Here is a 24639-nt window from a genome sequence, read left to right on the forward strand (position 1 = left end):
CATCTAACATCTTGTGGGAGCATTAGCTTGGCTCCACCCATTCTTTTTGGAGCTGCTGCAGCAAAATGATTGTTATGGAAGTATTTAGCAATTTCAACGACCTTAGTCTTTATTTCTGGGGCACTGAAGTCTTTGTCTAGGAGGTGCAGCAAATGAGCACCAGAGCCATATGTTATTAGCTTGGTAGTCTCTTCATGCTCTTTTAAATTTCTTCTCATCTTGGATACATTTGCAGTATTGTCTGTGACTAAACTGCATATTAGACACATGAATTTTTGTTCACATTTTATTATAGCTTTTCCTGCTACCTTCTTTAAGTATTCTGTTGTATGTGCATTTCCTGAGGTATCAATTGTTTCTGTAAGAAAGACCTTCCCTCCTTCTAGTATACAAGCACATAAACAGTATCATTGTGGACATTACTCTACCCATCAAGACTTAGGTTAACAATTTTACCCTCTAGATCTGTTGCACGTTGCTCCATTTCTCGGTCTTATACTTTATCCAGCAGTTTCCCTGCAGCTTCTATTCTGCTGGGTGGACTGCATCTTATTATGTAGTGTAGGTTTTCAATCAGACGGAGAGAAGAGTTTGTTGCATAAACAAACTGAGCAGTTTTTTCATCAGTTATCTTTTTCAAATCTGCTGGTTTTTATCATAAGCTTATCTGTGGTGGTTCCTGGATGGTTGGAGTTTGTTTTCTTTCTTTTAGGTGATATGCTGTGGATATGTGATAAGTTATAAGCAATCCTATAGCCTTTCGAATCCTCATTATTTATATGATGTATCTGGAATACAATCCTGGACAGTTAACTATGAAATTGTAGAACAGGAGGACGATGATCTTGAAGGTGGATAGTTTCCAGAATCCTTTAGGTTGATGTTAGATTCATCTAAATAAAAAAATCAGTGTTGTTATTTTATTATTGATATTGAGTACCTGAATGTAAGCCACTTGGGCTATAAGTGGTATATAAATACTAAAATAAATAAATTTAGTATTACTCATTGTATTCATTGCTACTCAGTACTGCCCTAAAAAGGAATATTTGCTTGTTTCAACTCTTTATTTCTTTAGAACAACTGTATCAAAATGATGGTAACATGTCGTAATAACAAATATATTTTTGGCTAAATATGACAATTTCTTAAGGCAGTCTTTAAGAAATATGATGAAATTAAAAAAAACATTTATCAACCTGAAGATCCTGCCTGTTCAAACATGTACCTTTTGTCACCTTCATCAAAGCACTTCTCTTGATGTTTCATTCTGGCCACCAGGCCTTGCATTTATTTGTTGCAATTTTTGCATTGTGCATGCATGCCTGCATTACACATAGGTAGAGGAACTTCATTAAAATATTCCCAAACTGGGTCTCTTAAGGCTTTCTACCATTATAGGTTTTCTCTTACAAGGAGAGTATACAGTGGTACCTCAGAATCTGAACGCTCCAGAACTCGAATGTTTTGGAATCTGAACTTTTTTTTTTTTTTAGTAAATTTTGTCTCAGAATCCGAACACTGCTTTAGAATCCGAACACCCTGCACATTGTGGCCCAGGTTCTGCAAAGTGCTCCCGATTGTAGGCAGCTGTAGGCGTCCTACAGCTGTCTAATCAGCCAATCGGGAGGCACTTTTTCTTAAAAAAAAAAAAAAATGCTCCCCAGGCATAGCGGACACAGCTACGGCCGCCAGTCTCCCCTCCCCAACGGCCCCCCTTAAGATCTCCGGCAGGAGGGTGCCCAACCCCTCCTTCCGGACCCCAACAGCCCCCCCCCCCTAAGATCGCCAGCAGGAGGGGACCTAACCCCTCCTGCCGGACCCCTCTCCCCAACGAGAGCCCTTACCCTGGAACCCTTCCTTGGGCTTACCTCTAATTTGGCCGGACAGCAAGTCGCACCGTCCAGCCAGCAGGCCCGCCTCTGTCCAACTGAGGCAGGCCCAGCCCTCCACTGCCCAATCCACAGGATCCTAGGGCCTGATTGGCCCAAGCGCCTAAGGCCCCTCCTATAGCGGATTAAGTTCGGATTCCAAGGCATCACTGTATTGATAAACCTCAGGCTATATATGCAAAGGTCCCCAAGACTTGTGATGTATTCTGCTCAAAAGGTTTCACTTTCATTTTTACTGCTTGCCCCTCCATCCTCACACTAAGTTCCTTGTGCAGATATATAAACTTAGTACTTAAGAGGTAATGCTTGATTCTGTGTATATTGATTTGCAAAGGAACAGTGGGGCTAAGGACTTTTAGGAAAACTGCTTCTGTCATACAATAACTCATTTTTATATACAGGGTTCTTTACAGAAAGACCACTCACAAGTGTACTGCAAGCCTTTCAAGGATTGTAAACAGGGTGGATAAAAATCAATGATTTAAAAAAAATCAGGTTTTTCATTTAAATAAAATGCTTTTTTGAGGAAATAAATCTAAGATAGTTTTCTATTTAAGATACATTATAGTCCAAAAGTTATTCATCATGAAATAAGGATTCATTTTTAGCTGTATATTTGTACCATGAGGCTGTATATTCAGGTAAATGAATTCCATTAATAATGTCATGGGCAATTTTTCTATTTATCTAAAATATATTATTGTATGACAGAAGCAGTTTTCCTAGCCCATGTGCAGAAATAATGGGGGGGGGGGTGTCTTCTGACAGACTGTACCCAAAGAAGTACTACTGCATTTTCCATGACTTGATTCCTATCCTCTCTGCACAGGTGCTAATGTTAACGCAAAGGACACAGTTTGGCTCACCCCCTTGCACCGTGCTGCTGCAGCTCGTAATGAGGTACGAATGATTACTCACTTGGTACTTTGGCTAGGTTCTTCTTGCAGTTGCATTGTCAGCAGTAAGGGAGTTTGGTACTAATAAGATATGGTACTGATTGAGATCATAGGCTCCTTAATATTGAATGAAGAGGGTCTACAATGAGAGGACAGCTAGTTCCAGGGTACTTACAGAGTAGATCTAGACCAGAAAAGGAGATACTAGGCATCCCCTGTTTCTAGCATTTAACAAGTGATATTTATAGGTACATCGTCTCACTCTGTCTCTCTTTTAAAGTAACTTTTTAAAGTAGACTCTCAGTTAACTGGCACCCATGGGGTTTTTATAGATGCTGGATAAATATAGTTTCTGGTTGCTTGAAAGTTAATATTAAAAATAGGTCTAACTCGTGTGCCCAAAAGGTCGATCGCGATCGACCAATAGATCGCAAGGGCAACATGAGTCGATTGCAGAGCCCATCCCGGGCTCCGCGATAGACTCACGTTGCCTTTGTGTTCTCTCTGCTTCCCAGGCGTATGCAGCCACTGCACAAGCACTAGACCCACAAACCTTCCCCCCCTCCCCCCAGAAGTCAATTCTGACATCAGAGGAAGTTGGCCTGGAACTTCTTCTCCAACACCAGAATTGATGTTGGGGGGGGGGGGAGGAAGGCTTGTGGACCCGGCGCTTGCACAGGCCTAGCTTTTGCAGTGTCGGGGAAGCTGGCTTAAATCAGCAGTGATGGCTTGGGGGTTAGGGAGAGACAGAAAGAAAGGGGGGCAGGGAGAGGAAAAAAAGACAAAGAAAGGGGGGACAAGGAGAGAGAGGGAGAGCGAAAGAAAGGGGGTTCAGGGAGAGGAAGAAAAAGTTGAACTCATGGAGGGACAGAGCGATGTTGGTTGCGGACTAGAATGAGGTCTGGAGGAGAAGAAGCATGCAGGAGGCAGAAAGAAGGGAATAAATATTGGATGCACAGTCAAAAGGAAGTGCAACCACAGACTCATGAAATCACCAGACAACAAGGATAGGAAAAATGATTTTATTTTAAATTTAGTAATCAAAATGTGTCTATTTTGAGAATTTATATCTGTTGTCTATATTTTGCACTATGGCCCCCTTTTACTGAACTGCAATAGCGGTTTTTAGCGCAGAGAGCCTATGAGCATCGGGAGCAGCGTGGGGCATTCAGCACAGATCTCTGTGCACTAAACTGCTTTTGCGGTTTAGTAAAAGGAGAAGGGGGTATATTTGTCTATTTTTGTATAGTTGTTACTGAGATGACATTGCATATTTTAAAGTCATCTGCCTTGACCTCTTTGGAAAAAAACCCCGAATATAAATGATAATTAACATTTTCTCTGCGTACAGTGAGCTTTGTGTTTTTAAAAAAATTTTATTGTTGGTAGATCATTTTGACTTGGTCATTTTAAAAGTAGCCCGCAAGCCAAAAAAGTGTGGGCACCTCTGGTCTAACTAATACTAAACCCTGTTCTGTGCCATACCATAAACTGTTCCAGACAAACTACCAGAAATGTGGTAGGCAAAGCGTGGACGTACTCGGGTGTGGTGTTCCAAGTTTACATTTTAATTTATGCCAGAAGTTGAATTTATTTTCATTTTTACTTAAAGTATTATAGTTTCCATAGCAAAGCAGCAGATGAATCCAGAGACTAGTGGGTATAGCTCACATCGACCAGCAGGTGGAGATAGAGAACTGATTAACAGTTGGCCTTAAAGCCTGGTGTTCCTTCTGTTGATTCAGTTTTGCTCTATCTCCCAGCAGGGATGGAGCTATCTTTCTAGCTCCTGGTCTCTGCCTGCTGCAGGATAGATTGAAGTGGTGTTCCGGTAGGATTCCTCTGTTGAGACTAGTTCTCTTCAGTAGGTGGGGGTGCCTGGCTGATTGGTGCCGGCTTTGGGAGGTACACCTGGGCCCTCCCAGGTCCCTGCTCCACCCTCCCCTCCGTTGGATAGAGGGGTTCCTTTCCAGGTGCAGGAGTGGCTGGCTTCTTCATTCCAGTTTAGAAAAAAAAAAAAAAGGGAGGCCTTCCTGCTTGTACTGAGCCGTGCTGTGCTTCACTCGGCATGCAGTACATTTACCAATGATTGCCTGGCTTCGGGGGTAAGCGGCTGACCGGGTGAGTGTGTTATTTTCCTTCCTCGAGTGTGGTCGCGTTTCCCGGGTGCCGGGCGTCTTGGGGGGCGGAGTCGTCATTCGGCGGCGTTCGCCGCGTGTGTAAAAAAAAAAAAAAAAAAAACGCGTCGGAGCTTTTTTTGTCAGGCCGAGGGGGGATGGCTGCAGAGGCTGGTCAGCTGTGTTCGCGCTGTGGGAAGCGCCGAACACGGTCGGGTCTTTGCTCTGCCGGGTGCTTGGAAGCACCGGCAGACGACCCGTTTTTGGCGGCTTGTGAGGCGGCCATGTCCCAGGTGCAGGAGTCTTGCGCAATGTCCCCGCCGCTCGTAGTCGATGCAGGGTTACTGCAGGACTCGGCCACGGATGACAAGAGTGAGGCGGCGGGGGAAGAGTCGAGAGCGCTGGAGGCCGGCGCGGACCCACCCCTCGGCTCGGAGCAGGGCGGGGGAGTGCCTCTTAGCTGGGGTGCATTTTCGCCCGAATTTGTGATGTTGCTCCATCAGGCATTTAAATTGCAGAGCTCGCAGCCTACCCAGCCGGTGCTGGGGGCCGGGCGGTCCCTTGCGGTACCCTCTACCTCTGCGGGGGGGGAGGGGACAGATGCTAGACCCACTGCGGAGGCAGCGGGATCCCCGGGGCAGGCGCAGGGGGCTAAGAAGCGCAGGCTAGGGTCTGCGGAGGCGGTGGATATTTTGCCCAGATCACCTTTCTCCCTGCCTGAGTCGTTGGAGGAAGGGGAGCTATTGGATTGGGACACGGAGAGTATTCCGGGTAGGGAGGGGGATGACCCTTCGGCTATCCGGTTGTTCCATAGAGAGGAGCTTTCTTCTTTTATTTCAAAGGCTTTGCAGAGTTTGAATATTGCTCAGGAGGATGCCAAGGGGTCCGGTAACCCCCTGATGGCAGGTACACGTAGGCCGCCTAAGGCCTTTCCGGTCCATGAGGCCATGCAGGAGCTGATCTCGGCGCAATGGGAGGCGCCGGAGGCCAGTTTGCGGGTGGCAAGGGCCATGAGGCTCTTGTATCCGGTCGAACCGACCGAACTGGACAAGTTTAGGTTACCTAGGGTGGACGCTCTGGTGGCGGCGGTGACTAAGAGAACTACCTTGCCGGTAGAAGGGGGCGTGACACTTAAGGATGCTCAGGATAGAAAGATTGAAGCATCCCTAAAGATGTCCTTTGAAGTGGCTGCAGTTACCTTACAGGCCGCAATCTGCAGTTCTTACGCGGCGCGGGCTTGTCTGCAGTGGTCACAAGGGATGACCGATAATTTGCTGGAGTCTGGGAGTACTATCCCTTCGGAACTGGCTGATTTGGAGTCAGGCTTGGCTTATCTGGCGGACTCCTTATATGATATTATTCGGGTGTCTGCGAAACAGATGTCTCTGTCTGTGGTTTCACGCAGGTCCTTGTGGCTCCGTCATTGGGCGGCCGATGCAGCGTCCAAGCTCCGGCTGGTGAGACTCCCGTTTAAAGGGGGTTTATTGTTTGGAGCGGAGTTGGATAAACTGGTAAAGGATTTTGGGGATACCAAAACGCAGCGTTTACCGGAGGACAGGGCTAGGCCCCCGGTAAGGGCCGCATCGTCTAGACCGCGTTTCCGGGATGTTAGGCGGGCCAGGGCTGGTAAACCTTTTTCCAGGTCTGCATCTGGCCCGTTCTCTGCTTCGAGACCTCGGTTTCAGCAGAGAAGTTCCTTTCGTACGGCGAGACCCTCTTCAGGGCAGTCAGCCCGTACCCCAGTCAGTCGCCCTCCACAATGACGGGGGCTTGGCTCCCTCCGCCCTGCCCTTAGGGGGTCGGCTTTCGGCATTCCGGGCGGAGTGGGCCACAGTCACGTCCGACCAATGGGTGTTGGACATTGTTCACGAAGGGTACAAATTAGAATTCGCCGCTCCCGTCGTAGATTCTTTCTTGGTGTCCCCGTGCCGTGGCGCGGCCAAGGGATCCGAGGTCCGCAGGACGCTTCAGGGGCTGCTCGATCTGGGGGCGGTGGTACCGGTGCCCCCGGAAGAGGTAGGCCGCGGTATATATTCCCTATACTTCATTGTACCAAAGAAGGGGGGGTCCTTCAGACCAGTGCTGGATCTCAAAGGGGTCAACAGATTCCTCAGCGTGCGCCATTTCCGAATGGAAATGGTGCGCTCGGTTATTGCGGCGGTAAGACCAGGAGAGTTCCTCACGTCTCTCGATCTCAAGGAGGCGTACCTCCATATTCCGATATGGCCTCCGCACCAGCGGTATCTGCGGTTTGCGATTCTGGGCCAACATTATCAGTTTCGGGCAATGCCCTTTGGCCTGGCGACGGCTCCCCGCACGTTTTCCAAAGTCATGGTGGTGGTAGCCGCTTTTCTACGCAAGGAAGGGATTCGGGTACACCCTTACTTGGACGATTGGTTGATCCGCGCCTCATCCCGGCAGGAGAGTTTGTCGGTGACGCAGAGAGTTATCTCTCTCCTTCAGTCGTTGGGGTGGATTGTCAACTTTCCCAAGAGTGTTTTGTCCCCATCGCAGTCTTTGGTGCATCTGGGGGTACGGTTCGATACGGCTCTGGGGAAGGTATTTCTACCCCGAGATCGGGGGGAGAAATTGCAGGATCAAATTCGCCTCCTTCTCGGGTCGCCCAGACCTCGAGTTTGGAATTATGTACAGGTGCTGGGCTCCATGGTGGCGACTCTGGAGGTGGTTCCCTGGGCCCGGAGCCACATGAGGCCCTTACAGCAGTCTCTGCTCTCTCGCTGGTCCCCAGCTTCTCGGAACTACAATGTGCGTCTCCAGTGGAGTCCTCGAGCAGCTCGCAGCATGCGCTGGTGGCTCCAGGACTTGCATCTTTGGAGGGGCATGCCGTTGGCCACTCCGGATTGGGTGGTAGTTACAACGGATGCCAGTCTATGGGGCTGGGGAGCCCAGTGCATGCAGACGTCGGTGCAGGGAATGTGGTCTTCCCAGGAGGCTCAATGGCCCATAAACTTGCTGGAATTAAGAGCGATCCGGTTAGCGCTGCGGGCTTTTCAGGCCCTAGTTCACGACAGACCGACCAGGATCTTTTCGGACAGTGTCACGGCGGTCGCATATGTCAATCGTCAGGGGGGCACCCGGAGTCCGCAGTTAGCCGAAGAGGCAAGACATTTGTTTCGATGGGCAGAGGGGCATGTTCCGCTTCTGTCGGCGGCACACATTGCAGGGCACGAAAACGTGCAAGCGGACTTCCTCAGCAGAACTCTTCTCGATCCGGGTGAATGGGAGTTGTCGGCTCGAGCGTTCGGCCTGCTAGTCCATCGTTGGGGGTTGCCAGAGAGGGATCTCATGGCCTCTTCCCGCAATGCGAAGGTGCCTCGGTTCTTCAGCAGATGCAAGGAACAGGGATCGGAGGGGGTGGACGCATTAGCTCTCCCGTGGCCTCCGAATTCCCTTCTGTATGTATTCCCGCCTTGGCCCATGATAGGGCGGGTGTTGCAATGCATCTCTCGCTTTCGAGGCAGAGTAATCCTGGTGGCTCCGGATTGGCCACGGCGGCCGTGGTACGCAGATCTGATGCTGCTGTCGGTAGGCGAGCAGGTAGCGTTCCAGGTAACTCCGGACTTGCTAACTCAGGGTCCCATATTGATGGAAGATCCGGGCCGCTTTGGTCTTACGGCCTGGCTATTGAAAGGTCAAGGCTGAAAAAGAAGGGCTATTCAGAACGGGTGATTTCCACCCTGCTTAAGGCTAAGAGGATTTCAACGTCAGCCTCCTATGCGAGGGTCTGGAGGATCTTTGAGGCATGGTGCGGAAGACACGGAATTGCGCCTTTCCATGCTTCTCTGCCGGCTATTCTTGCGTTCCTGCAGGAGGGCGTAGAGAAAGGGTTAGCATATAACTCTTTAAAGGTTCAGGTATCGGCCATTGCCTGTTACAGGGGCCGGGTGGCTCGCTCGGCTCTCGCGTCGCAGCCGGACGTGGTGCGTTTCCTCAAGGGGGTTCAACATATCCGGCCGCCGGTTAAGCGAATTTGTCCAACTTGGAACCTTAAGCTCGTCCTTGGGAAATTGCAGGGGGCACCTTTTGAGCCCCTGTCAGCGGCCACTTTAAAAGATGTCACACTGAAAACAATATTTTTGGTGGCGATGGCTTCAGCAAGGCGAGTATCGGAGCTGCAAGCGCTTTCTTGCAGGGAACCCTTTTTGCGTTTCTCGGAGACTGGGGTGACGGTGCGTACGGTGCCGTCCTTCCTGCCTAAGGTTATTTCGTCCTTTCATGTGAACCAGAGTTTGTTCCTGCCATCCTTCAGGAAGGAGGATTGGGGGAAGCGTTTTTTGTCGGTACGGCTACTGGATGTACGCCGTATGCTTCTCCATTATTTGGAGGTGACGAATGATTTTCGCCGGTCGGACCATCTCTTTGTCGCGTTCGCGGGTAAAAACAAAGGGATGGCGGCGTCTAAAGCGTCCATTGCGCGTTGGGTCAAGGACACTATTGCTTCGGCGTATGTGTTGTCAGGGAAGAAGGTACCGGAGCACCTTCAGGCTCTTTCCACTCGGGCTTTGGCTACATCTTGGGCGGAGTCCGGGGGGATGTCGTTAGAGGAGATTTGCCGGGCGGCCACTTGGTCGTCAGGGAATACTTTTTCAAAGCATTATCGGTTAGATGTAGCGGCCCGTTCAGAGGCGAGTTTTGGCGCTGCAGTGCTGGCAGAGGCGGCATTGGCGTCCCACCCAGTTTGAGTTTGCTTTGCTACATCCCACTAGTCTCTGGATTCATCTGCTGCTTTGCTATGGAAGGTAAAATTATGGTCATACCTGTTAATTTTCTTTCCTTTAGAAGCAGCAGATGAATCCAGAGCCCCTCCCTAAGTGCACGGGCTGTGTGTAGGGTGTTTAGGTCATTGGGTTAGCCGGGGCTATGGTTGGTAAGTCTATTATTTCATGACTGAAAAAAAAATAAATAAATAAAAAGAAAAACGAAAGAAAATATCGATGATATTCAGAAGAGAAGACACATTTTTTTACTGGAATGGAGTTTTGTGGCTGCTCATTCTCCTTTCAGGATGCTTGGGCAAAGTGCATAACTGAATCAACAGAAGGAACACCAGGCTTTAAGGCCAACTGTTAATCAGTTCTCTATCTCCACCTGCTGGTCGATGTGAGCTATACCCACTAGTCTCTGGATTCATCTGCTGCTTCTAAAGGAAAGAAAATTAACAGGTATGACCATAATTTTACCATTTATTAGATTTTTTCTGATTGCTTGAGAGTTCTGGTTAACAGAGAGTCTACCTTATTTATAATGCACGTTAATCAAATATTTCATAGCAGCACTCTAGACCAGTCCAGAAGCTTGGGTTATGCTTACCTTCCAGCACATAGAGGCTGAGAACACCTTACTCTGAAGCTACTGTATATAAGAGCACTTGGAAGTTCCTGGCCAGCCAGTATGTTTAGAAGACAAAACAACAAAATCCAAATAGCACCAAAAGGTTCAACAAAGGAAATAAAGCAGCAAAACAACAAAAAATTGTGGAACAGAAGATCAAATGTACCAGTTTGTAGGACCCCGACATCAAATATCTTTAAAGTTTAAAATTTGATATATACTGCTTATTGTAGCTGTCTAAGTAGTATACAAAGTTAAAATATAAAAAGTTTAAAATATTTGAGGGATAGAAGAAGGGCATAAGATGTAACACGACATACTGGAACAAATGGAGTGGAGGGCTGAACTACAATTGAAATAGGTCAGAAGAACAGAATTGGATGGCACATTGGGAAGGGTTAGCTGTGCTCTTCCTTTGTTGGAATCGGGAGGAGTAGGGATGTCAAAGGTCATAAGCATTTTTAAATAAGAAAGTTTTAAAGTTTGTTTTAAACTTGTTAAGATTTATCTCTTCCTGTAAATATAGTGGAAGCGAGTTCCAAAGAGTAGAGACGGTAACTGAGAATATTTGTTTCTGAGTGGTATCATAGAAAATATATCTTAAAGAAGGGACGTATAAGAGAAATTGGTTACTGGAGCGAAGTGTTCTTGAAGAGCAGTAGGGGATGAGTAGTCTGTCGATGAATCTTGGGGTATGTGAGATTTTTGTTTTGAATGTGAGCAGTAGGATTTTATAGGTGACTCTGTGGGAAATTGGTAACCAGTGTGATTTTATTAAAAGGGGTGTGACCCTTATTTTTTTTATTTTATACATTTGGGGCCTGATTCTATAAAGGGCACTTAACGGCACCTAAGTTCCACCTAAAGTTAAACAGGACTTAGGTATCCAAACTAAGTGGTTAATGAGCGATTTAAGGGTCTTAGTGAGCAATAATTGGTAGATGGGTGTCCTGAGGATGTGGACGCGAGTTTCGAGACGCATCCACAATTCAGTAGGCGCCCTTTAGGAAAAACGGTGCCTAATCATATGGGTGTGACATAGGCATGGGAGAGGCTTCAATGTGGACGTCTCTTCACTCGTTGACGTATATTTGGGCACCATAGTGCGTCCATCTAAAGCAGAAATTGTAGGCGAATGAAAACTAGGTCTACTTTTCAGTGTGGTTTGGGCTTTAGATAGATGCGAGTTCTATGGATGGAATTTAGGCGGACTTTGAATGTTCTCAATGCAATCTTTTAAATAGGGTTCAGGGATTTTATTTTTACTTTATTTAGCTCAAAATACATTTAATAAGCATAAACAGGGCACAGTAATACAAACATATTGCATGCCAAACCTACTAGTTTTCTGGCCAAACAGCAATGTTATTTGCTAATTAGAGCACATGAAAAACACAGCTTTATGTTTCTTGCTAAAAAAAAACAACCCTTTTTTCTCACTAAACAGTGCTCCAATGAGCTCTTTCTTCAAAGAGATGCAACCACAAGACATAAAAATATATATTGTACAGATAACTTCATTTTCTCTTTCCTAAAAAAAAGAGATTGCAGAGTGTACTGGATCTATCATGTCATATCCCAAACCACTCAAATATGGTGTACTCCAAAGCGCTTTACTATTGCCACTACTCTTCAACCTATGCATCGGACCAGCACTCGATATACATCATACATAATACAGCATAATACAGCATTAAGTTCCACTCATTTGCAGATAATATCCAACTCTACCTCCCGCTAGGTATGAACTGGGACACCCAAATAAAAATATTACAGCGCTGCCTATCTGAAATCAAAAACTGGATGACTTCAAACAAGCTACAACTAAATGCATCTAAGATTGAACTACTCTAGATTTGAAAGAAAAATTTTACCCACCCTCGTCCAACTTTCTGGGATAATGCAACCATCAAAGCTAAGGATCAAGCTAAGGATTGGAATTACCCTTGATGCAGACCTATCACTAACAGGTCATGTTTCACATGTGGTGTCAATCTCCTTCTACTACTTGCGCCAACTACAGAAAATCCGTTCATACTTCTCCAAAGGAGAATTCACTCAACTGCTCTATCCTTATGCCTTATCCCACATATAAGAAAAACATAAGAAATGGCTTCGCCGGATCAGACTCTAGGTCCATCCAGTCCGGCGACCCGCACCCGCGGAGGCCAAGCCCTGTGTTCCCTGCTGAGAAACCTTGTTTACTCGTATCCCCCAATGTGATTTGCAAGAAGGTGTGCATCCAACTTGCTCTTGAATCCCAGAATGCTGGTCTCCATCACGACCTCCTCAGGGAGAGCGTTCCAAGCGTCCACTACTCGTTGTGCGAAACAGAACTTCCTAGTATTTGTCCTGGGCCTTGTGCCCCTCAGTTTCAGTCCATGTCCTCTTGTCCGAGTCACATTTGACAATGTGAATAACGATGTTTCTTGCTCTATTTTGTCGAATCCTTTTAGTATTTTTAAAGTCTCTATCATGTCCCCTCGCAGTCTTCTCTTCTCGAGGGTGAACAATCCCAGTTTTCCGAGGCGTTCTTCGTAGCTCAAATTCTCGATACCTTTTATTAGCTTCGTGGCTCGCCTTTGCACCCTCTTCAGTAGGGTTATATCCTTCTTTAGGTAGGGAGACCAGTGTTGAACACAGTACTCCAAGTGTGGTCTGACCATTTCTCTGTAAAGCGGCATTATGATGTCCGCCGATCTACTTGTGATTCCCTTCTTTATCATGCCCAACATCCTATTTGCTTTCTTTGCTGCCACTATTAGTGGGTCTTATCTGCAAAGAATCTACAAAGATTACAATGTATGCAAAATGCAGCAGTTTGCCTACTGAAGAACTTAACTATTTGCAACCCCATCACTCCAGCTCTGACCACTGTACACAGGAAATGCTGCATCTTTAAAACCCTAACACTAGCTTTCAAATTCTTTGTTGGAATGGTCCCATCCTAAATGGCAAACTTTCAACCTACATCCCCAACCAATCTCTGCAATCGCAAGGCGAGAGAAGACTATCTGCTTCACTGGTGTGAACCCTTCTAGAAAACGCCTGCAAACATGCCTACTCTCACTTCCTAGCCAAATTATGGAACAAAATCCCATCAACTATTAGATCGCTGGCAGGTTTATTAAACTTCAGGAAAGTAGTAAAAAAACCACCTGTCAACCCCCGTCAACATGGATTTACTAAGGGGAGATCATGTCAATCCAACCTGATCAGCTTCTTTGACTGGGTGACGAGGAAGCTGGATGTTGGGGAGTCCCTGGACATCGTGTACCTGGACTTTAGCAAAGCATTCGATAGCGTACCACACCGCAGGTTGCTGAACAAGATGAGTTCTATAGGATTAGGTGACACATTGACGAAATGGGTTAGGAACTGGCTTGGTGGTAGGCTTCAAAGGGTAGTGGTGAACGGCACCCCCTCAGAAATGACGGAGGTGATCAGTGGAGTGCCACAGGGTTCGGTCTTGGGACCGACCCTATTCAACATCTTTATAAGAGACTTGGCAGAAGGGCTTCGAGGTAAAATAGCCTTATTCGCCGATGACGCCAAACTAAGTAATGTAGTGGGAAAATGCACAATGGACGAAGATTCAATGCCCGACAACATGATGCACGACCTACTCCTACTGGAGCGCTGGTCTAGGACCTGGCAACTCAGCTTCAATGCCAAAAAATGCAAAGTCATGCACCTAGGCAACCATAATCCATACAAGACTTATACTCTTAATGGTGAGATCCTAACAAGAACGGTAGCAGAACGGGACTTGGGGGTGATCGTCGGTGAGGACATGAAGGCTGCCAGTCAGGTAGAGCAGGCCTCATCCAAGGCAAGACAGATCCTAGGTTGCATACGCAGGGGTTTCGTCAGCCGTAAGCCGGAAGTCATTATGCCATTGTATAGATCCATGGTGAGGCCCCACCTGGAATACTGTGTGCAATTCTGGAGACCACATTATCGCAAAGATGTGCTGAGATTGGAGTCGGTTCAGAGAATGGCCACCCGGATGGTCTCGGGACTCAAAGATCTCCCGTACGAAGAAAGGTTAGACAAACTGCAGCTATACTCGCTTGAGGAGCGCAGAGAGAGGGGGGACATGATCGAGACGTTCAAGTATCTCACGGGCCGCATCGTAGCGGAAGAAGATATCTTCTTTTTCAAGGGACCCACGGCAACAAGAGGGCATCCGTGGAAAATCAGAGGTGGGAAACTACGAGGTGACACTAGGAAATTCTTTTTCACTGAAAGGGTGGTTGATCGCTGGAATAATCTTCCACTGCAGGTGATTGAGGCCAGCAGCGTGCCTGATTTTAAGGCCAAATGGGATCGACACGTGGGCTCTATTCACTAGGCAAAGGTAGGGGAGGGTCATTAGGGTGGGCAGACTAGATGGGCCGTGGCCCTTATCTGCCGTCTATTTCTATGTTTCTATGTTACCTAGCTTTTGCCCGTAAAGACACCTTCAAACCAACTGTCTAAATCTACTTCTACAAGAGTTATACAAACATTGTTGAAAGTGCCCTACCACTTGAACTGTAGCTAAAAACGAAAATATGCTTTGTGACTATGCATGGACATGTTTTTCTACTTCATTTACCCACATCAAGAGTGCCTCAACAATTGTTTTATTACTATGCTTAGGGGCTCCTAATCAAGACTTAAACACATCAAAAAACCTGCCCAAGTTGGCACTTGGTCATCCTGAAAGACAGGTTGTCCAAGTGCTAATAATTAAAACAACTTTTTGGATGTATCCAGGGACTTTTTAGACCTCTGAATCCCACTGTGCGCCCAGAGCTGAAAGGGGCGTTTCTGGAGGAGTGGGTAAGGTGGGATGTGGGTAGGATGTGGGCTGACCTAGACTAAGTTGATCTGCAGGGTAATTGAATGTTTGATGAGACTTCCTAGGCAAAACCTATATGTTGTGAGTTAGATGATGTAAAGGCAGCCAAAGTGACCAGATAATCACTGCAGGGACAAAGTAAGTAAAGACCCCCCCACACACCTCTTGTGCTCACTGACCCCATTGCACCCCCCCCCCCCCCACAAAGTTCAGAATAAAAACGTACAAACCTTCCTCTGGAACATCAGCACCTTCTATAGGAAAGCCTAGTAGAACTGCACAGAAGTGGCTTAAGTAGGCTGGGGGATGGGCTACTGAACAATAGAGAGTAGTACCCAGGCCCATAAGCCACTCTAACCACTACATTAATGGTGGAAAATGTGAGCCCACCAACCCCCTTCCCAAAAAAAACACAAAAAAACAAAACCCTACTGTATTGCCATACAGAACTACTGGTGGGGCAGTATACAAGAAAATAAATTATCATTATTATTATATAGGTGCCACCTGCAGCCGTAATGGCTATTGGGGTTGTAGACGGGTGAGTATAGTGAGTTTTGGGGTTGTTTTGGGGGGCTCACCATAACCTATAAGGGAGTTCTGGTGAGATGTTTATGTGGCACCCTTTTGTGAAGTTCACAGCTGTGCCTCTTTGCATTGCTGCCATGTCTGGGTGGCCAGTCCATCATAATGCTGACCACTCCAATGTCTAAAAGGTCTTATTCTGAGTGTTTGGGACTTGGATGAATTTTTGATTGAGAATATGGTGTAAAATTAGATGTAGTGGCAGTCTGGACGATCAAACACCTGGACATACAGAGAGACTATTAAAAAAAAAAAAGTGCTTTTCAAGAGTGGACATTTTGCCGCTGCTGACTTTGGGTGATTAGCACCCTATGTCCAAATTGGACTTAGATCTGTTTCTTTTGATTATGGCCCTCTTAGTGACCAAAACAAATGTCCGATCTTTCATTCTGTGCATTGAAAGTATTTTTATTAGAAACATAGAAACATATAAAAATGACGGCAGAAAAGGGCTACTGCCCATCAAGTCTGCCCACTCCAGTGACACTTCGCCCTGATTTTGCCGACCTACCCCCTCCTTTACATCATTAGAGATCCCACGTGAATATCCCATTTATTTTTAAAATCTGCCACGCTGTTTGCCTCAATCACCTGCAGTGGGAGTTCGTTCCAATGATCGACCACCCTTTCGGTGAAGAAATACTTTCTGGAGTCACCATGAAATTTCCCTCCCCTGATTTTCAACGGATGTCCTCTGGTGGATGAGGGTCCTATAAAACGGAAGATATCCTCTTCCACCTCGATACGGCCCGTGATATATTTAAATGTCTCAATCATGTCCCCTCTCTCTCTTCGTTCCTCAAGCGAGTACAGCTGTAATTTATTCAGCCTTACTTCATACGGGAGATCCTTGAGCCCCAAGACCATCCTGGTGGCCATCCGCTGTACCGATTCAATTCTCAGCACATCTTTCCAGTAATGTGGTCTCCAGAATTGAACACAATATTCCAAATGAGGTCTCACCATGGATCTGTACAGTGGCATTATGACTTCTGACTTCCTACTGGCAAAACCTCTACAGATACAACCCATCATTTACCTTGCCTTGGAGGAAGCCTTTTCCACTTGATTGGCAGTTTTCATGTCATCACTAATGATTACTCCTAAATCCCGTTCTGCCGTGGTCCTAGCTAAGGTCTCACCATTTAGCGTGTAAGTTCTACACAGATTTCTTTTACCCAAGTGCATCACTTTACATTTTTTAGCATTGAAGTTGAGCTGCCAAGTCAATGACCATTGTTCCAATAGTAGTAGGTCCTGCGTCATACTGTCAGGCAAAGTGCTTTTATCCCAGGACAAGCAGGCAGCATATTCTTTACGCATGGGTGACGTCACCGACGGAGCCCTCGGTACGGACCTTTTTAACTAGAAAGTTCTAGTTGGCTGCACCGCGCGTGCGCGAGTGCCTTCCCGCCCGACGGAGGAGTGCGTGGTCCCCAGTTTCTTCGTTTCCGCGGAGCGAAGAAGACGCGTGTGTTTTTTCAACGGCCGTTGAAATCACTTTTTGCCTTCCCGCTCGCGCTTTTTTCCATTTTTTCTTCTTTTTTGCCTTCGGGTTTCTTTTTTCTTTGCTTTGTAAAAAAAAAAAAAAACAAACTTATATTTTTTTCCCTTTTTTCCGACTTTGCCCCGGCGGGGCCTGTTGCCATTATACAGGCCTCGGGGTTCGATTTTGCGGAGGCTGTTTTCCCCTTCATGCCCCCGCAAGTCGGTTTTAAGAAGTGCCAGCGGTGTGCACGCCCGATCTCCCTCACTGACCCACACAATTGGTGTTTACAGTGTTTGGGTCCGGAGCATCGGGCGGACTCCTGCACCCGCTGTGCCACTCTTAAAAAGCGGACGCTTAAAAACCGACAAATCCAGCAAAATCTTTTGTTCGGCACCGGGTCGACGATGGACTCCTCGGCATCGACAGCGGTACCACAGAAATCGGCACCGTCTACTTCGACGACGCCCGACCCCACATCGGCGTCTCTGGCGCCAGGTAAGCCGGCTAAGAAGCCTCCCTCTACCCTCGAGCGTCCACCAGCCACAGTGGCGACGCCGACTTTGCCGGCCTCGCACCGACCCCGAAAGCGCTCTGCCCCGATTTCGGTGAGTGCCTCGTCATCGGCCTCCTCATCGCCGGGGCGTGGAGCGGCACCTAAGGAACCGAAGCAAAAGAAAGCGGTTCCGGTGCCACCCCTGGATGACCGTATTACGGCCATCCTCCAAGTTCAACTCCAGGAACAGTTGCAGCGTCAGCTCGAGCACCTGTTACCCACTATCCTGGCACCGCTCCTTTCAGTACCAGACCGGCCCGAGCCCCGTACCGAGCCCCCGGTATCCACCCCATCGGTACCAATCAACACCTCCATGCCGATTCTTTCGGCTGAGCAACTTCATGCCCATCCGGTGGTTCACTCCCATACCACGACGGATCCTCCTCGGGACCGGGATCGACGCCGGTCCTCTTCTCCCGGTACCGTTTCGGTGCGCTCTGGAAAATCTTTATCCAAGACTCGCCATACCGCACCTTCCACCCCGGTGTCTCGGCATGCACACCCAGAGGTCCGGGACCCAGACTTATGGGAAGAGTCCCCCCCCGGTACCGAGGAGGATCTCTCCTCGTCTGATGAGGATCCATCGGCACCCGATGCCACCTCCAAACCTGAGCAGTCCTCCTTTTCAAAATTCCTCAGGGAGATGTCTGCAGCCTTATCCCTTCCTCTGGAATCGGACTCTAAAAAATCTCAAGCCTTCCTGGAGGCTTTAGATTTTGAACAACCTCCCTAAGGAGTTCCTCAAGCTCCCCGTACATGACATCCTACGGGAGACCTTTTACAAAAATTGGGAGAACCCCCTTACGGTACCGGGGCCCCCCGTAAACTGGACAACCTCTATCGTGTAATCCCTATTCCAGGGTTCGACAAGTCTCAATTGCCCCATGAGTCCCTTCTTGTTGAATCCACCTTAAAAAAGACTCAGGGCTCCAGTGTCTATGCCTCTACCCCTCCTGGCAGAGAGGGTAAGACCATGGACAAGTTTGGCAAGAGGCTCTACCAGAATGCCATGCTGGCCAACAGGGCGAACAATTATTCATTCCATTTTTCATTTTACATGAAACATTTGGTTCAGCAGCTGTCCGCCCTCCAAAAATACCTCCCGGAGCGCAAGGTTCCACTTTTTCAGCAACACATCTCTGGCCTCCTCCAGTTGCGAAAGTTTATGGTCCGCTCGATATACGATTCATTCGAGCTCACCTCCCGTGCCTCTGCCATGGCCGTAGCCATGCGCCGCCTGGCCTGGCTGAGAGTCTCAGACCTGGACATCAACCACCAGGATCGTCTGGCCAACGCCCCCTGTCTTGGGGATGAGCTTTTTGGAGAGTCCCTGGATTCCACCACCCAGAAACTCTCGGCCCATGAAACCAGGTGGGACACCCTGATTAAGCCGAAGAAAAAGGCTCCACCTGCACGACCTTACAGACCTCAATCCTCCTATCAGCGCAGGTTCTCAGCCAGGCCACTCAATCCGCCTTCTCAACAACCTCGGCGGCCCCGTCAGCAACAACACCATGCCCAGGCTCGTTCTCAGCCCAATCAAACCAACAAGCCTCTTCAACCTGCAAAGCCTTCTCAGCCCTTTTGACTCTTCTCTCCAGGGCATAGCCAGTCTTCCGCCTTTGCTACCTCTTCCACAACCAATCGGAGGTCGTCTCCGCATATTCTTCAGCCGTTGGGAGGTCATAACATCGGACCAGTGGGTCCTCAACATCATCCACCACGGCTACTCTCTCAACTTCCAGACTCTTCCACCGGACAACCCTCCCGTAGAGTCTGCTTCACACTCATCTCAAACCCCCCTCCTCCTGAGGGAAGTTCAATCCCTCCTCCTTTTCAATGCCATCGAAGAAGTACCTCCAGAACAAAGGGGTCAGGGATTCTACTCCCGCTACTTCCTGGTACCCAAAAAGACGGGAGACCTCCGTCCCATTCTCGATCTCAGAGACCTCAACAAGTGTCTGGTCAAGGAGAAGTTCAGAATGCTCTCCCTTGCCACGCTTTACCCTCTTCTCTCTCAACACGACTGGCTATGTTCCCTGGACCTCAAGGAGGCCTACACTCACATCTCCATCAATCCGAATTCTCGCCGCTATCTGCGTTTCCAGGTACTACACCGCCACTATCAGTACAAGGTGCTACCGTTTGGCCTCGCTTCATCACCCAGGGTATTCACCAAGTGCCTTATAGTAGTAGCGGCCTTCCTCAGGTCTCACAACCTCCAGGTGTTCCCCTACTTGGACGATTGGTTGGTGAAAGCACCTACGTCTCAACTTGTGCTACAGGCTACTCATCACACCATCTCTCTCCTCCACCTCCTGGGGTTCGAGATCAACTACCCCAAGTCGCATCTGCTTCCCACCCAGCGACTTCAATTCATTGGAGCTGTTCTGGACACCACTCTAATGAGGGCTTTTCTTCCCTCCGATCGTCAGTGGACCCTACTCCATCTCTGTCGTCAGGTCCTCAGGCATCCTTCCATTCCTGCCCGACGGATGATGGTCCTCCTGGGTCACATGGCCTCGACAGTACATGTCCTTCCTCTGGCACGTCTCCACCTCCGCACACCTCGATGGACTCTCGCCAACCAATGGTCACAGACTACGGATCTTCTTTCTCATCCCATCTCTGTGACATCATCTCTTCAGCAATCTCTCCAATGGTGGTTGAACTCCTCAAATCTTTCCAGGGGTCTGCTCTTTCATCTGCCCCCTCACTCCATGATCATCACCACAGATGCCTCCCCCTATGCGTGGGGAGCCCACCTAGGAGATCTCCGCACCCAGGGACTTTGGACCCCACAGGAGTGTCAACATCACATCAATTTCCTGGAACTCAGAGCCATGTTCTACGCCCTCAAGGCTTTCCAGCATCTTCTCTGTCCTCAGGTTCTTCTCCTATGCACAGACAATCAAGTCGCCATGTACTACATAAACAAGCAAGGCGGCACCGGATCTCGCCTCCTTTGTTTGGAGGCTCTACGCATCTGGACCTGGGCCACGGCCCGCAATCTCTTCCTCAAGGCTGTCTATATCCAGGGCGAACAGAATTCTCTGGCCGACAATCTCAGCCGCATCCTTCAACCTCACGAGTGGACGCTGGACCCCCCAACACTCCACTCCATTTTTGCTCGCTGGGGCACTCCGCAGGTGGACCTCTTTGCAGCACCTCACAATCATCAGCTGCCCCAATTCTGTTCCAGACTCTTCTCTCCTCATCGTCTGGCCCCAGATGCATTCCTGCTCGATTGGAGAGATCGGTTCCTGTATGCCTTCCTCTGATGTTGCGGACCTTGTCCAAACTCCGCAAGGACAGGGCCACCATGATTCTCATCGCCCCTCGGTGGCCTCGACAACACTGGTTCTCCCTCCTGCTCCAACTCAGCTCCAGGGAGCCCATTCCTCTTCCTGTGTTTCCTACTCTACTTACACAGCAGCATCAATCTCTACTACATCCCAATCTGTCTTCGCTCCACCTGACAGCTTGGTTTCTCTTGGGCTGACCTCTCCAGAGAATCTATCTCAGCCTGTCCGTCTCATTTTGGACGCCTCAAGGAAACCGGCCACCCTCCAATGTTACCATCAGAAGTGGACCAGGTTCTCCTCGTGGTGTCTACGGCATCATCATGATCCCACCTCTTTAGCGGTGGAATCTGTACTGGACTATTTGCTCTCACTGTCCAATGCTGGCCTCAAATCTACCTCCATCAGAGTCCACCTCAGTGCCATCACTGCGTTTCACGAGCCTATCCTCGGAAAACCTCTCACGGCTCATCCACTGGTTTCCCGGTTCATGAGAGGTCTCTTCAATGTCAAACCACCTCTGAAGCCTCCTCCTGTCGTCTGGGACCTAAATGTGGTTTTATCAGCACTCATGAAACCTCCGTTTGAGCCTCTTGCCACAACTTCGCTCAAATTTCTTACCTGGAAGGTGCTTTTCCTAATTGCCATCACCTCTGACAGGAGGGTTAGCGAACTGCATGCACTGGTCGCCGATCCACCATTCACTGTTTTTCACCATGACAAGGTGGTCCTTCGTACCCATCCCAAATTCCTTCCAAAGGTGGTCTCAGCTTTTCACCTCAACCAGTCCATTGTGTTGCCCGTCTTTTTCCCTAAACCCCATTCTCATCCTGGGGAACAGGCACTGCACACGCTGGATTGTAAGCGTGCCCTTGCCTACTACCTTGACCGTACCAGGGCTCACCGCTCATCGCCTCAGCTCTTTTTGTCATTCGACCCTAACCGCCTAGGTCGTCCTGTCTCCAAACGGACGCTTTCCAATTGGCTTGCTGCCTGTATTGCGTTCTGTTATGCTCGGGCCGGTCTCTCACTGGAAGGTGCTGTCACGGCACACAGAGTCCGAGCTATGGCTGCTTCTGTGGCTTTCCTCCGTTCCACGCCCATCGAGGAAATCTGCAAGGCGGCCACTTGGTCCTCAGTTCACACGTTCACTACTGTCTGGATGCCTTCTCCAGACGGGATGGACACTTCGGCCAATCTGTGTTACAAAATTTATTTTCCTAATGGCCAACCATCCCTCCTCCCTCTTTGTTAGCTTGGAGGTCACCCATGCGTAAAGAATATGCTGCCTGCTTGTCCTGGGATAAAGCACAGTTACTTACCGTAACAGGTGTTATCCAGGGACAGCAGGCAGATATTCTTACGTCCCACCCACCTCCCCGGGTTGGCTTCTTAGCTGGCTTATCCTAACTGGGGACCACGCACTCCTCCGTCGGGCGGGAAGGCACTCGCGCACGCGCGGTGCGGCCAACTAGAACTTTCTAGTTAAAAAGGTCCGTACCGAGGGCTCCGTCGGTGACGTCACCCATGCGTAAAGAATATCTGCCTGCTGTCCCTGGATAACACCTGTTACGGTAAGTAACTGTGCTTTACCTACTATGTTGCACAGTTTGGCGTCGTCGGCAAACAATGATATTTTTCCTCTAAGCCCTTGGGTCATATCACTTATGAATATGTTGAATAGGATTGGGCCCAAGACCGAGCCTTGTGGCACTCCGCTGGTCACATCCGATGTTTTAGATGGGGTACCATTTACTATCACCCTCTGAAGTCTACCGTTCAGCCAATCCTTAACCCATGCAGTTAGTGTTTCCCCTAATCCCAGCGATTTCAGCTTGTTCAACAATCTGCGGTGTGGGACGCTATCAAAGGCTTTGCTGAAGTCCAAATACACTAAGTCTAGGGACTCCCCGGCATCTAGTTGCCTTGTTATCCAGTCGAAGAAGCTAATCAGATTTGATTGGCAGGACCTGCCCTTGGTAAATCCGTGTTGATGTGGATCACGTAGATCTTCCTCATCCAGGATTGTATCACATTTCTGTTTGATCAGTGTTTCCATGAGTTTGCTCACTATGGATGTGAGACTCACCGGTCTGTAATTCACCGTCTCTGTCCTGCTGCCCTTTTTGTGGAGTGGAATAACGTTAGCTGTTTTCCATTCCAAGAGGACTCTTCCCATGCTTAGGGAAAGATTGAAGAGCACTGATAATGGTTCCGCCAAGACTTCACTCAACTCTCTGAGCACCCTGGGGTGTAGGTTGTCTGGTCCCATGGCTTTGTTCACTTTGAGTCTTGAAAGTTCGGAGTAGACGCTACTGGACGTAAACTTAAAGTCTTGAAACGGGTCTTTCTGGTTTTCCCTTGTCTGTAACTGTGGACCGGATCCAGGCGCCTCACAGGTGAAGACCGAGCAGAAGTATTCATTTAGTAGTTCGGCCTTATTGTTGAGGAGCTTATAATCAAAACGGAAATACATCTAAAAATCGGCCTAAATCGGCACTTAGATAATCAGTGAGACAAGTCGTCTAAGTGCTGATAATCGAATCAGGTTTTAGACATATCTAAAAATGACTTAGGCCTTCATAGTGCTGCAGTACGCCCAGAGCTAAAAGGGACGTTTTAGGAGGAATGGTGAGGGTGAGATTTGGGTGGGACGTGGGCCGAACTAGACTTAGTCGTACTGCATGTATAACCGAAAGTTTTACAACACTGCCTAGACGGAACTTGAACGTTGTGACTTAGGCCATCTAAAACCAGGTCTAAGTCCACAGAAGGTATCCAAAGTGACCAGATAAGCACTGCAGACACAAAGTACAGACCCCCACACACTGCCCCAGTGATCACTGACCCCCCCCCTCATAAAAAATCATAATAAAAACTTTACATATCTGCCTACAGAACATCAGCACCTGGCAGTCTGACATAGAAAAGCCTAGTAGAGCTGCACAGAGGTGGCTTAAGTGGTCTTGGGGGTGGGTTAGTGAACCATGGAGAGGAGGACCCAGGCCATAAACCACTCTAATCACTGCATTCATGGTGAAATATGTGCACCCACAAAAAACCCCAAACCCTTTTGTACTGCCATATAAGTGGCACCTGCAGTATAAGGGCTATTGGGGTGGTAGTTAAGTGGGTCTAGTAGGTTCTGGGGCGTTTTGGGGGGCTCACCATGACCTATAAGGGAGTTGTAGTGAGATGTTTATGTGGCACCCTTTTTGTGAAGTTTACCCCACTACTCTGGTGCCATGTCTGGGTGTCCAGTCCATCACTTTTCTGGCCCCTCCCACACCTAAAAGGTCTTTTTCTAGGCGTTTTTGACTTGGATGAATTTTGGGATGAAAATGGAGTATAAAGATGGAGGACTTAGCGGTCTGGACGATCAGACGGCTGGACGGACAGTTAGACGATTTTTGGGGGAAAAAAATGTTGGACGTATTTTTTGAAAATGGACCTTTTCCCATGTCCAACTTTGAGCGACTAGCGATTTAGGCCCAAAACGGACTTAGATGTTTCTTTTGATTATGCTCCTCCATGTGCCTTATCAATTGTCATACTACTGTACTTAGTTTCCAAAACATATATTCAATCTTCCATGCAGTATATGGGA

General features: G+C 48.3%; 1 protein-coding gene across 3 annotated transcripts in view; it reads left to right on the forward strand.

The window, feature by feature from the left end:
• Positions 1–24639, forward strand: part of ANKRD52 (ankyrin repeat domain 52) — a 235565-nt gene that overhangs the window by 5412 nt on the left and 205514 nt on the right. For all 3 annotated transcript variants that reach the window (XM_033937117.1, XM_033937118.1, XM_033937119.1), the window contains exon 4: positions 2722–2792. In XM_033937117.1, the coding sequence (XP_033793008.1) occupies positions 2722–2792 (71 nt within the window). The remainder of the gene's footprint in view (positions 1–2721; positions 2793–24639) is intronic.

This window comes from Geotrypetes seraphini, chromosome 3 (assembly GCF_902459505.1).
Source record: "Geotrypetes seraphini chromosome 3, aGeoSer1.1, whole genome shotgun sequence".
Lineage (NCBI taxonomy): Eukaryota > Metazoa > Chordata > Amphibia > Gymnophiona > Dermophiidae > Geotrypetes > Geotrypetes seraphini.